General features: G+C 36.8%; 1 protein-coding gene across 4 annotated transcripts in view; it reads left to right on the top strand.

Moving 5' to 3' along the window:
- LOC143725511 (cyclin-dependent kinase-like 5) overlaps positions 1-14,721 on the top strand; it is an 83,757-nt gene that overhangs the window by 54,445 nt on the left and 14,591 nt on the right. For 2 of the 4 annotated variants that reach the window (XM_077217970.1, XM_077217972.1), the window contains exons 10-15: positions 3,593-3,673; positions 6,536-6,699; positions 8,240-9,263; positions 11,935-12,036; positions 12,283-12,388; positions 14,120-14,213. In XM_077217970.1, the coding sequence (XP_077074085.1) occupies positions 3,593-3,673; positions 6,536-6,699; positions 8,240-9,263; positions 11,935-12,036; positions 12,283-12,388; positions 14,120-14,213 (1,571 nt within the window). The remainder of the gene's footprint in view (positions 1-3,592; positions 3,674-6,535; positions 6,700-8,239; positions 9,264-11,934; positions 12,037-12,282; positions 12,389-14,119; positions 14,214-14,721) is intronic. The other 2 variants (XR_013198239.1, XM_077217971.1) reach the window with 1 other exon arrangement.

Here is a 14,721-nt window from a genome sequence, read left to right on the forward strand (position 1 = left end):
ACACACTCATGACTCTCTTAAAGGAGTAGTTCACTTTAAAATGATAATTAGCCTATGACTTACTCACCCTCAAGTCATCCTAGGTGTATATGACACTCTTCTTTCAGACGAATACCATCAGAGTTATATTAAAAATGTATAGATGACAGATGCACTTTTATGATGGACAGATGCACTTTTATGATGGATAGATGCACTTTTATGGTGGATAGATGCACTTTAATGATGGACAGATGCACTTTTATGGTGGATAGATGCACTTTTATGATGGACAGATGCACTTTTATGATGGACAGATGCACTTTTATGATGGATAGATGCACTTTTATGATGGATAGATGCACTTTTATGGTGGATAGATGCACTTTTATGATGGACAGATGCACTTTTATGATGGATAAATGCACTTTTATGATGGATAGATGCACTTTTATGGTGGATAGATGCACTTTTATGATGGACAGATGCACTTTTATGATGGATAGATGCACTTTTATGATGGACAGATGCACTTTTATGATGGATAGATGCACTTTTATGATGGACAGATGCACTTTTATGATGGATAGATGCACTTTTATGATGGACAGATGCACTTCTATGGTGGATAGATGCACTTTTATGATGGACAGATGCACTTTTATGATGGATAGATGCACTTTTATGATGGATAGATGCACTTTTATGATGGACAGATGCACTTTTATGATGGACAGATGCACTTTTATGATGGACAGATGCACTTTTATGATGGACAGATGCACTTTTATGATGGACAGATGCACTTTTATGATGGATAGATGCACTTTTATGGTGGATAGATGCACTTTTATGATGGACAGATGCACTTTTATGATGGACAGATGCACTTTTATGATGGATAGATGCACTTTTATGATGATAGATGCACTTTTATGGTCGATAGATGCACTTTTATGGTCGATAGATGCACTTTAATGATGGACAGATGCACTTTTATGATGGATAGATGCTCTTTTATGATGGATAGATGTGCTTTTATGATGGACAGATGCGCTTTTATGATGGATAGATGCACTTTTATGGTGGATAGATGCACTTTTATGATGGACAGATGCACTTTTATGATGGATAGATGTGCTTTTATGATGGACAGATGCACTTTAATGATGGATAGATGCAGTTTTATGGTGGATAGATGCACTTTTATGATGGACAGATGCACTTTTATGATGGACAGATGCACTTTTATGATGGACAGATGCACTTTAATGATGGACAGATGCACTTTTATGATGGACAGATGCACTTTTATGATGGACAGATGCACTTTTATGATGGATAGATGCACTTTAATGATGGACAGATGCACTTTTATGATGGACAGATGCACTTTTATGATTGATAGATGTGCTTTTATGGTGGATAGATGCACTTTTATGATGGACAGATGCACTTTTATGATGGATAGATGCACTTTTATGATGGATAGATGCACTTTTATGGACAGATGCACTTTTATGATGGACAGATGCACTTTTATGATGGATAGATGCACTTTTATGATGGATAGATGTGCTTTTATGATGGACAGATGCACTTTTATGATGGATAGATGTGCTTTTATGATGGACAGATGCACTTTTATGATGGATAGATGCACTTTTATGGTGGATAGATGCACTTTTATGATGGACAGATGCACTTTTATGATGGACAGATGCACTTTTATGGTGGATAGATGCACTTTTATGATGGACAGATGCACTTTTATGATGGATAGATGCACTTTTATGATGGATAGATGTGCTTTTATGATGGACAGATGCACTTTTATGATGGACAGATGCACTTTTATGATTTATAGATGCACTTTTATGATTTATAGATGCACTTTTATGATGGACAGAGGCACTTTTATGATGGATGGATGCACTTTTATGATTTATAGATGCACTTTTATGATTTATAGATGCACTTTTATGATGGACAGAGGCACTTTTATGATGGACAGATGCACTTTTATGATGGATAGATGCACTTTTATGGTGGATAGATGCACTTTTATGATGGATAGATGTGCTTTTATGATGGACAGATGCACTTTTATGATGGATAGATGTGCTTTTATGATGGACAGATGCACTTTTATGATGGATAGATGCACTTTTATGGTGGATAGATGCACTTTTATGATGGATAGATGCACTTTTATGGTGGATAGATGCACTTTTATGATGGACAGATGCACTTTTATGATGGATAGATGCACTTTTATGATGGACAGATGCACTTTTATGATGGATAGATGCACTTTTATGGTGGATAGATGCACTTTTATGATGGACAGATGCACTTTTATGATGGACAGATGCACTTTTATGATGGATAGATGCACTTTTATGATGGACAGATGCACTTTTATGATGGATAGATGTGCTTTTATGATGGACAGATGCACTTTTATGATGGATAGATGTGCTTTTATGATGGACAGATGCACTTTTATGATGGATAGATGCACTTTTATGGTGGATAGATGCACTTTTATGATGGATAGATGCACTTTTATGGTGGATAGATGCACTTTTATGATGGACAGATGCACTTTTATGATGGATAGATGCACTTTTATGATGGACAGATGCACTTTTATGATGGATAGATGCACTTTTATGGTGGATAGATGCACTTTTATGATGGACAGATGCACTTTTATGATGATAGATGCACTTTTATGATGGATAGATGTGCTTTTATGATGGACAGATGCACTTTTATGATGGACAGATGCACTTTTATGATTTATAGATGCACTTTTATGATTTATAGATGCACTTTTATGATGGACAGAGGCACTTTTATGATGGATGGATGCACTTTTATGATTTATAGATGCACTTTTATGATTTATAGATGCACTTTTATGATGGACAGAGGCACTTTTATGATGGTAGATGCACTTTTATGATGGATAGATGCACTTTTATGATCGACGGATGCGCTTTTATGATGGACAGATGCACTTTTATGATGGACGGATGCACTTTTATGATGGACTGACGCACTTTTATGATGGACAGATGCACTTTTATGATGGATAGATGCTCTTTTATGATGGATAGATGCACTTTTATGATGGATAGATGCACTTTTATGATCGACGGATGCACTTTTATGATGGACAGATGCACTTTTATGATGGACGGATGCACTTTTATGATGGATAGATGCACTTTTATGATGGACAGATGCACTTTTATGATGGACGGATGCACTTTTATGATGGATAGATGCACTTTTATGATGGACAGATGCACTTTTATGATGGATAGATGCACTTTTATGATGGACGGATGCACTTTTATGGACTTCAAAACAGAAACAGCCATTCACTGCCATTATAAAGCTTGGAAGAGCCAGGAAATTTTTTAATATAACTCTGATTGTATTTTTCTGAAAGAAGAGTGTCGTATACACCGAGGATGAGTTGAGAGTGAGTAAATCATGGGGTAATTCTCATTTCAAAGTGAACTTCTTTAACACGCATTCCTGCTCTCACTGTGAGTGATTCAGCAGTGCACGTTATTTTATAAGACTCTTGTGTGTGTAGTTTCCCTCAGTGAGCCATCCACAGACGCTGGAGAGACGATACCTCGGGATCATCAGTCCAGTCCTGCTCGACCTCATGAAGGTAGAACACACACACACACACACACACACACACACACACACACACACACACACACACACACACACACACACACACACACACACACACACACAAACACACTCACACTCACACACACAGTCCTGCTTGACCTCATGAAGGTAACACACACACACACACACACACACACACACACACACACACAGAGTCCTGCTCGACCTCAAGAAGGTAACTCACACAAACACACACACACACACACACACACACACACACACACACAGAGTCCTGCTCGACCTCAAGAAGGTAACACACACGCACACACACACACACACACACACACACATACACACACACACACACACAGTCCTGCTCGACCTGATGAAGATAAGAGAGGAGTGTGCTCAGTGAGACACACACACACACACACACACACACACACACACACACACACACACACACACACACACACACACACTCACACTCTCTCACTCACACACACACACACACACATACACACGAGTTTGAGGACAGAATTGTCCCCAGGAGTAATTGAGTTCAGACACAATCTCCCTTTAGGGGACGCACTCAATTAGAAAACAATTAATTACGTAAATTATAAAAATTACATAAAAATAATATACAAATATTTTTAGCCTATGAAATATAGTGGATATAAAATAATATTTAAACAAGTTATAAAATAAATTGTTTTTATTACTTTATATAAGTGATATACTTTAAGTACAATATAAGGTAATTTAATATAATAAAACATAAAAATAATATAAATACAAAATGAGTAAAAGATTACATTATAATAAATGAATTTGACTTGAAATCAGAAAGCGATATCTTTGTCATAGTATCCTGTCAATGGTTAAAGTTACATCAGTCATTGCTTGTGCTGCACTTTATTCCTACCATTTTGTTTTATCAGTTTATTTTTGTTTATCCATATCCTTTTTTTAGAATTCGAAAGATAATAAAGATATTGTTTGGTAAGTGAGATCTTTGATTGTAGTTCTTGAAAACCAAAAAAGTAGTGCTTGAAAAAAGTTCTGGAATTTCAGGTATTTACAGTATCTGTACGAACCCTGAAAAAGTAAAAACAAAAATTCACATAAGTGTGTGTGTGTGTGTGTGTTCATCACATGTGATTGTAATATGTAATATGAATAAACTGAGAGAGAGAAATTAGTCATTTTTTCTGCCTCTAACCTTCACGCTGTAACCTTGTGTGAAATATGAATTAAACTAGTGACTGTTTTTGTGTTCGTCATCTGTCCCTCTCACACATGTCTCGTGTCTTCTGTTCACCTGTGATGCAGGTTTGTCATTATCGTGTGTGTGTGACCAATGGCGGTTTCATTCATCTCACACACTCGTTTACTGGGGTTTTCATTCGCTCGCATTTGTGTTTACCTGACGATTGAATCCGTTGATAAAGTTTAAAACCACACTTCACTTGTGTTTTAGTTCCTGTTAGTGCATCGAGACACACAGATACTCAACATGTTGTTGCGTGTGTATGTGTGTTTGCGAATGAGTGTGACTGGCGTAGCTCCGTCTCTTCATTAGGTGAAAGTGACATTTCATCACTGCGATAATTGTGCGCTAATTATATTTTCATCACAGTGATTCCCTTGTTTCTGCAGATGAATCCTGCTGATAATAATCTTGATACTGTTGTCATTAAACTCTCCTCCTGAAAACACGGCGCTTTTTCTGTCATGTCATTTTATTAAAGGATGAGTCATGCGTAAAACAAATATCTTCAACAAATGAGGTTTAGGACATTGTGGTAATAATGCTAGCGGTGTTCTTGTGTGATGGGCTTGTTGACGCTTGTTTCCTCTGGAGGATATTAATAGATGTTTGTTGGGTGATATATATATATACAAATACACATCCTTTAACTTGTTTTTAGAACCATTATGTTTTTTTTTTCATCATGACATGGAATAGAAACAAATGTTTTTCTCATTACTATAATGATACATTTAATTGTAAATTAATTTAATTAAAATGATTATTTTTATTAATATGAATATGATTAATGATTCAATTATTAATATTTGTATCCATAATACAATATATACATGTATATATATAAACACTTGAGTTTTTATGTTTTTATTAAGAAATATACTTGAGAATAATGACCTCAAACAAAACATCTCAAAATAAAATTTACTAAGAAAAATATCCAAATGCATAAAATATGCTTTCTTTATGCTTATGTATGCTATTTTTTTTATCTTTGTGACCTTGTTTTCATGTTTTTAATATATATATATATATATATATATATATATATATATATATACACAGTATTATAAAACCCATTTAATTACCAAAAAACAAATAAATCTTTCTCATTAATAATGTAACAATATATACATATACATATATATATATATATATATATGTATATATTTGTAATTATTTGTATTTTGAGTATTTTTCTCATGTAGCAGTGGTTGTTCTGCCTTTAGTTAAATTTGTTAATTTCAATTCAATTCACATTAATTTGTGCAGCGCTTTTCAAACCGTTTCAAAGCAGTTTTAAGTTAATGAGTCCACATTACAATTTAATTTAATTAGAACTGTAGTGTATTTATATTACATTTTGATTATAATTCATAATAATTGTATATATAAATCGTTGATTACATCCTACAATATAATACAAAAAAGTATAGTAAAATATTGCAAGTAAAAATGTTCCAATGCATTTTATTAATGTGAATAACTATAATGTGCTGATTTTTTATGAAAATAATGAGGAAAAAAAATAAAAGACTGGACTTCCTCTTGTTAAATTTAGATTATCCCTGTTAAGTGCTTACGTTTGAGAGATCTACCATTGTGGTTTTATACTTTCAGAACCTGTTGTTGTTGTACCCGAACGAGCGCTATCTGACAGAACAGAGTCTGAATCATCACGCCTTCCAGACTCAGCGCCTGACGGAGCGTCCCGGCCCGCTCACACCCACACCCATCCGCTCCTCCAAGAGGAAACCCCTTCTGGACAACAGCGCCCCCAGCAGGTCAGGATGAGCCGTTCAACCGGACTGGGAAGAGTGGAACACTAACATACTTACTATCTGTGCATAGGTTAAGCATGCAATATTTCAAAGAGTAGTATGCTAGATTGTGTGATCCTATTTCCTATCCTACTTCAGTTATTTTGCATTTTTAAACCATTTTTATGTAGCTTTTGGCAGTAATAACAAGTCTTATTTCATTTAGATTGGTCATACTGCAAATCAAGGTTACATTAAATTAAATTCAATTTGAATGCATTGCATTATGGAACACAGAACATTACACTATGTGCTCTGGTTTTAATCTGCACATTTTTGCTATGTTTAGTAGGTCATCTGGTATTCCACGCATGAAAAATACTGCACCAAATGTTCAATATTGGAGGGAGTGCTTGACATTAACACAGTTATGTTCAGTTAATCGAATGTAAAGAGTTGAGAAAGAAAACGCATGTGTAACAGTATATTGGATCAGTGCATTCAGTCTTAAAGTGACAGCAGCCTAATATTAGGGGTGTCGAAATTAATCGTTTCTGCGATGCATCGCAATGCAGACGAAGACCACTCGGTATCGGTTCAGTAATAGACCATAACCGATTATAATGTAGCCTACTGACACTTTTCTGACTTTGCTCTGTCGCGTACGTGCTTTGTCGCGGTAGCATACAGTGGCAGAGGGAGGCGAGTGTGAGTCATTAAAAATGCTCCATCTACTTTAAAAGCCTACATCTGGGCACATTTCGGCTTTTATGAACAACCTGGCACGACCTGGAGAAGTCACGCGCTGTGTGCGCTCATGTCACGCATGTGTTGTTACGCGTGATTATAAATGGATGATCGTCACCTTCAACAGCAGACTCGGCGACAGTTGATGCTTGCATCTCTAGGGTAACATTATAGCCTACACTGATGAATGAGCGCTGCTTTTAAATGAACATTTCTTTGAAACAAAATTGATTTGACGGAATTAAATTTTCTTAATGGTATAAACAGACTTTACTCCCTTGAAACTTAAACTGGAATGTCACTGTTTCTGTCACTGCGACTTCCTGAACAGCACTTTTTAAGTAAAATTGAAAATTGAGGATACAGTGCATCGTAATGCATCGAGATATCGAATTGAACTGAATCGATGACATGATAATCGTAATCGAACCGAACCGTGAGACCAGTGTAGGTTCACACCCCTACCTAATATACCTGCTGTCAAATTATGAGATAATATTAAAAATATCTATATGGCAGTTTTCCCCATAGTATCACTGTCATAATTGTGGCCAGTGAAAATGAAAACTTTGGAAGACCACTAGCCACATTGGCAGCTGAGCAAAAAAGTTAAAGTCAAGCCCTGATTGGGAGTAAATAAAACTAGGGGAAAAAAATTGATTTTGGGCAAAGCAGCAAAAAATCACTTTACCTCAAACATTAGGTGTTTAGGCCATCAATCTGATTATAAACTGAAAATCTGTGTGCATGTAAGCTTAGCTGGTGTTGCTTACAGTCACTCAAGTTTGCATGCTTTAATTTTTTAATGGGTTTTTAGGGGTCACGTTGTCAAGAGTTCAAGTCATCATCGCTCAAACAGTCGTGACTGCTCCAGTCTGCCCCGTCACGGGCACGACGACCTCCACCCTCCCAGCGCCGAGACGTTCTTGAACGGGTCGGTCCAGTCCGCCAACAGCCTGAGCCCAGTCATGCACCCTAAATCCTTCCAGCCGCTCAACCGCTCGGCATCGTGCGGGAAAGACCTCCAGCATGCTAAAGAGGCCAAATCAAAATCGGGCGATTTTGACTTTGGCAAACCAGCAGACGGTCCCGGCGCCAAATACCTGAAATCGAACACGCCCCGTTCACAGAACCGTCATTCCTTTGTGGAGGGCAAGACCGGCACGCTCACGGGCGACCGCGAGAAACAGAGCCGTCATGGATACGGTGAATCGAACGCGTCGTCATCATCCGCGGGAAAGGGATCATCTTCATACCTGAGTTTGTCTAAGAGTCATGGAGTGCTTAGTGACGCCAAATCCGTGAGTAACCTCAGCGATATGCGACTACACCCGGACGACACATCCGGATCGCCCCGCTACTTCCCCAGCAGCTGCTTGGAACTTAACATGAACCTGAACTTGGCGGCTCCGGGAAGCCCATCAATGCAACACGGGGGACACAGTCCCGCTGTGGGACGTCGAAGCAAACTGGAACGGGACGGAAGCACGGTTGAGCCATCCAGCCGGCGCTCCTCGTCACGGCAAAAGAGCGATGGGAACCCTGTGGATACGCTCGACCCCGGAGCGGGACTGTCTCTTTCGGCTCCACAGGAGTTCCCCTACGGCGTGGGCTACACCAGCCCGTTCTCCTCACAGCAGCGCCCGCACAGGCACTCGATGTACGTGAGGAGGGAACGCGGGCGTCCCCATGGGGGCGAGGCGGGCGGATTGGTGGTGGGACAGGGGATGCCCAACAGGGCCAGTAGTTTACAGCTACTGACCCCTCAGCTTCAGCACAGGACCCTGCCGAGACACATGGGCAGCGCCGTGTCACGGGACGCAGAATTAGACGACATTAGGGTCAGTCCATACCTCTTTTATTTAAAAGGATAGTTCACCCAAAAATGGAAATTAGCCCATGATTTACTCACCCTCGAGTCATCCTAGGTGTTTATGACATTCTTCTTGTTCCTGGCTCTTCCAAGCTTTATAATGGCAGTGAATGGCTGTTTCTGTTTTGAAGTCCATAAAAGTGCATCTATCCATCATAAAAGTGCATCTATCCATCATTAAAGTGCATCTATCCATAAAAGTGCATCCATCCATCATAAAAGTGCATCTATCCATCATAAAAGTGCATCCATCCATCATAAAAAGTGCATCCATCCATCATAAAAGTGCATCCATCCATGCATCATGAAAGTGCATCCATCCATCATAAAAGTGCATCCATCGATCCATCATGAAAGTGCATCCATCCATCATAAAAGTGCATCTATCCATCATAAAAGTGCATCTGTCCATCATAAAAGTGCATCTGTCCATCATAAAAGTGCATCCATCCATCATAAAAGTGCATCCATCGATCCATCATGAAAGTGCATCCATCCATCATAAAAGTGCATCTATCCATCATAAAAGTGCATCTGTCCATCATAAAAGTGCATCTGTCCATCATAAAAGTGCATCCATCCATCATAAAAGTGCATCCGTCCATCATAAAAGTGCATCTATCCATCATAAAAGTGCATCTATCCTTCATAAAAGTGCATCCATCAATCCATCATAAAAGTGCATCTATCCATCATAAAAGTGCATCTATCCATCATAAAAGTGCATCTATCCTTCATAAAAGTGCATCCATCAATCCATCATAAAAGTGCATCTATCCATCATAAAAGTGCATCCGTCCATCATAAAAGTGCATCTGTCCATCATAAAAGCTCATCTACCCATCATAAAAGTGCATCTGTCCATCATAAAAGTGCATCTGTCCATCATAAAAGTGCATCTGTCCATCATAAAAGTGCATCTGTCCATCATAAAAGTGCTCCACTGGCTCCGGAAGGTTAATAAAGGCCTTCTGAAGCGAGGCGTTTGTATATTTAAAACATTATAAAATAAAATTCTAGCTTTTATCATGGATAGATTCACTTTTATGGACTTCAAAACAGAAAAAGCCATTCACTGTCATTTATAAAGCTTGAAAGAGCCCGGACATTTTTTTAAATATAACTCTGATTGTATTCGTCTGAGAGAAGAGTGTCTTATACACCTAGGATGACTTGAGAGTGAGTAAATCATGGGCTAATTTTCATTTTTGGGTGAACTATCCCTTTAATTGTTTTGCCTGCTTTCTGATGCCTGTAAGCATTTGTGAGATGTGTAGAGTGGTTCAGTGCTGGGTCTGGATCAGGATGATGCCCGTTCCTGGTCTGGATAAAGTCTTAAGCGGGTCGCACACCAGACGAGAAGCGTCTCGGACAACTCTAGGTATCGCACACCAAACGTGCTCTCTCTAAGTTTATGTCCAGCGATATTGTTATGTTTAAGGACATTATGAAATTAAGATAATGTCTGTACTGTTATGATTGTAGAGTACAGTTAATTACAATCGTTGCTGAGTCTGCAGTCTGAACACACTTTACCTCAGAGCGTCCGTTAACTGAATTAATTGAGAATCTCTCCTGAAAATCCGATAACATCAGCATTTTTCATCAGCACAGCTGATTTCTGTAAATTAATTTAAAACTAAATGTATCTTGCAACAAAGGGGGAAGTCAGTATATACATTAACGACAATAGGAGACAAATAAAATTTAAATTTAATATAAAGCTATGTAAATGGTGCCTGAATGGCGCTGTCGGTGTGTGTACACTCACTAATAGAAAACAATGTGTTTGAATTTTAAAGACGTGGCGCTGCGCTTCTCGCCCGGTGGGCGATCGCCTTAAGACGTGTGTCTTGTAAATATTACACATCTGTTCCAGAGCTTCTGTCTGTCTGTCTCTATCTATCTGTCTATCTATCTATCTATATCTGTCTGTCTGTATCCTATCTATCTATCTATCTATCTATCTATCTATCTATCTATCTATCTATCTATCTGTCTGTCTATCTATCTATCTCTCTATCTATCTCTCTATCTATCTATCTATCTATCTATCTATCTATCTATCTATCTATCTATCTATCTATCATCTATCTATCTATCTATCTATCTATCTATCTATCTATCTATCTATCTATCTATCTATCTATCTATCTATCTATCTATCTATCTATCTGTCTGTCTGTCTGTCTGTCTGTCTGTCTGTCTGTCTGTCTGTCTGTCTATCTATCTATCTATCTATCTATCTATCTATCTATCTATCTATCTATCTATCTATCTATCTATCTATCTATCTATCTATCTATCTATCTATCTATCTATCTATCTATCTATCTATCTATCTATCTATCTATCTATCTATCTATCTATCTATCTATCTATCTATCTATCTATCTATCTATCTATCTATCTATCTATCTATCTATCTGTCTCTATGTGTCTGTCTGTCTGTCTGTCACATCTAATCATCTAGGTTGTGTGTGTACAGTATGAGGTCTAAGAATGTGGTCTAGGTAAGCAGCTCACTAGTGTTTGGAACAGATCATGTGTGTGTGTGTGTGTGTGTGTAGGAGTCAGTGATCACATGAGTGTGTGGTGAGCGCTTTATGCTTCTCCTGCTCTCATCTCTCCATAAACAGAGCGACCCGACGGCCGCAGAGGTCACTCACACGCGACCTTTAATCCGGGAGTCCACACGGGACAACACCACCAGCTTTCACACACCACGGCAAAAAAGCGAGGTCCGCACCATCCTGCTTCCTATCTCTTTCTCTTTCCCTCTTTCTCTCCACACTCCTCCTTCTGCTGCCCATCCTCCTATTCGCTTTGCTCTCTCATTCTTGAAGTGGCATTTCGGTTGTGTGTCCTTCTGTTTTGAGTTTATGCAGAGGTGAAACCGTCAGTGTTCATGCCTCATAATGTCCTTAGTGTTGCACTAGACTCTTGTTCTGCTTGAAACACGTGTGTGACGAATGTTGATGCTGCAGGGAGGAGTGTATCACGAGCAGCTCGCGGACGACAGCGGATCCGCCAAAGAGAACCGCATGATGTACGCCGAATCTGTGCCGAGACGGGTCGGGAGCTTCTACAGGGGTCAGTCAAATCCTGCTTTCAGTTTAATTAGTGCTGAGCAACGATTAATCGCATGCAAAATAAAGGTTTGTGTTTACATTATATATGTGTGTCGGCCTTCCGATGTTGGCCGTGGATTCGGTAAAGGATTAGCTATTTTGCACACACTCCAAATGCAGTCTTCATTTCAGAAACTTTATTTTCCTAACATTTCATAAGTGAAGTTAATAATTTCAACAAATGAAAAATCCGAACAAAGTTAAAGAAGTGGTCAAACATCTGTGAGTAACCACCATCCCCAAATCCAAACATTCATTCTTTCATGTCACTTCCTCCTCCGCCCACAAGCGGTGACTATACATTCCTAACCCGACAGGTGTTGATAATTAACTCAATAAGTACATAAATACAAATACGCACATACTAAATAATAAAAATAAACAAATACATAACTTATAATAAATGAACTTCAATACAACACTTTTTATAGACAAACGGCTACAACAATATGTGTGTGTGTACTGTGTATAGTTATTTTGTATATATAAATACACACATATGCATGTATTTATTTAAGAATTTTTGTATATATATATAAAATGTTTATTTATAATAAAAATTATGCATACAGTATATACATGCAAATATTTCTTAAATATATACATACATATGTGTGTATTTATATATACAAAATTAAAACTATTTATTTTATAAATAAATATGTTATATACATATATATATATATATATATATATTTCTTAAATATAGACATGCATATGTGTGTATTTATAGATAAAAAATTTAACAATTTATATTATAAATAAATATGTTATATACATATATATATATAACCATTTTTTCTTAAATATAGACATGCATATGTGTGTATTTATATATACAAAATTTAACAATTTATATTATAAATAAATATGTTATATACATATATATATAAAAAAAAATTCTTAAATATAGACATGCATATGTGTGTATTTATATATACAAAATTAAACAATTTATATTATAAATAAATATGTTATATACATATATATATAACAATTTTTTCTTAAATATATACATACATATGTGTGTATTTATATATACAAAATTAAACAATTTATATTATAAATAAATGTTATATACATATATATATAAATATAACAATTTTTTCTTAAATATATGCATGCATATGTGTATATTTATATATAAAAAATAATTATACACAGTACACAGACACATATTTTGTAAACACAAACCTTTATTTTGGATGTGATTAATCGTTGCCCAGCACTAATTTTAATATTTAACGTTTATGGTGACGCGCTGCAAGTGACATGTTTTATTTTATTAAGTTTTCTAATTGATCTATTAACAAATGCAATTAAAAACCTCTCTGTTCCCCGTACTGTAGTCTTACAGCGCTCGACAGTATCTAACCATTGCTCCCATTATAATCAGTATTTACTGCAATATAGATAGTCATTATATATATTCACAATATAGTCATGCATGCAAACTATGTTGGGAGGACAATCAAAAAACAACCGCAAAAGAAATAGCACTTGTAATAAAAAGAAACAAAACTGTTGTTGTTGGAAGAGAAAGCAAGAGAGAAGTAATGCAATAGTTACTTTATGCATTTGAACACTGCAATATCACTGCAAATGCTTTTGTAACACTTTATTTTGAAAGGTCACTGGTTCCAGGTGTCACTGTTTCTCCACATATATGTTCATGTTTTTGTGTTTTCACCAGTGCCGTCACCCAGACCTGATAACTCGTTCCACGAGAGTTCAGGGGTCGCGATAGACAACAGCCACAACATACACCAACCGACCTATGACCCCTGGTGAGGAGGAAGCACTCACACTCTCTGTTTCTCATCTTCTGTAGAAATGTTGCATTTCAAAAATATATATACTACTATTATTTGGCTCCTCCAAAATGTTATCTAAATCAAAACATTTTATGTGATTACAATATATAATACGTTTCCAGTGCTTGGAATAATCAAATCAAGGAATACATTTTGGGGGATGTTTTAATTTTATAGAAATTATGCTGTAAAGGCATTTTTATGACTCTTGAGTACTTAGAGCAGTCAAACAGGAAGTGAGTCAGATTATATAAAAAACTGATTGTTTCTATTAAGTTCAAATCTGTAGGTTGAGCAGTTTGCAGGGTTACTATTAACTAAAGCCATTTCAAAACATTTTTGTAACTTGAAATAAAACGTTAACTGAAATAAAATAAAATACATATTTTTTTAAATGTGTATTTTATTAATATTGCCAAGGCAACATTTCTAATTTTCTTTTAGTTAATAAAAGAGGTATAAAAAGCGGTTTAAACTACAA

Source organism: Siphateles boraxobius, unplaced genomic scaffold (assembly GCF_051911475.1).
Source record: "Siphateles boraxobius isolate OS27281-9 unplaced genomic scaffold, OSU_SipBor_1 77, whole genome shotgun sequence".
Classification (NCBI taxonomy): Eukaryota; Metazoa; Chordata; class Actinopteri; order Cypriniformes; family Leuciscidae; genus Siphateles; species Siphateles boraxobius.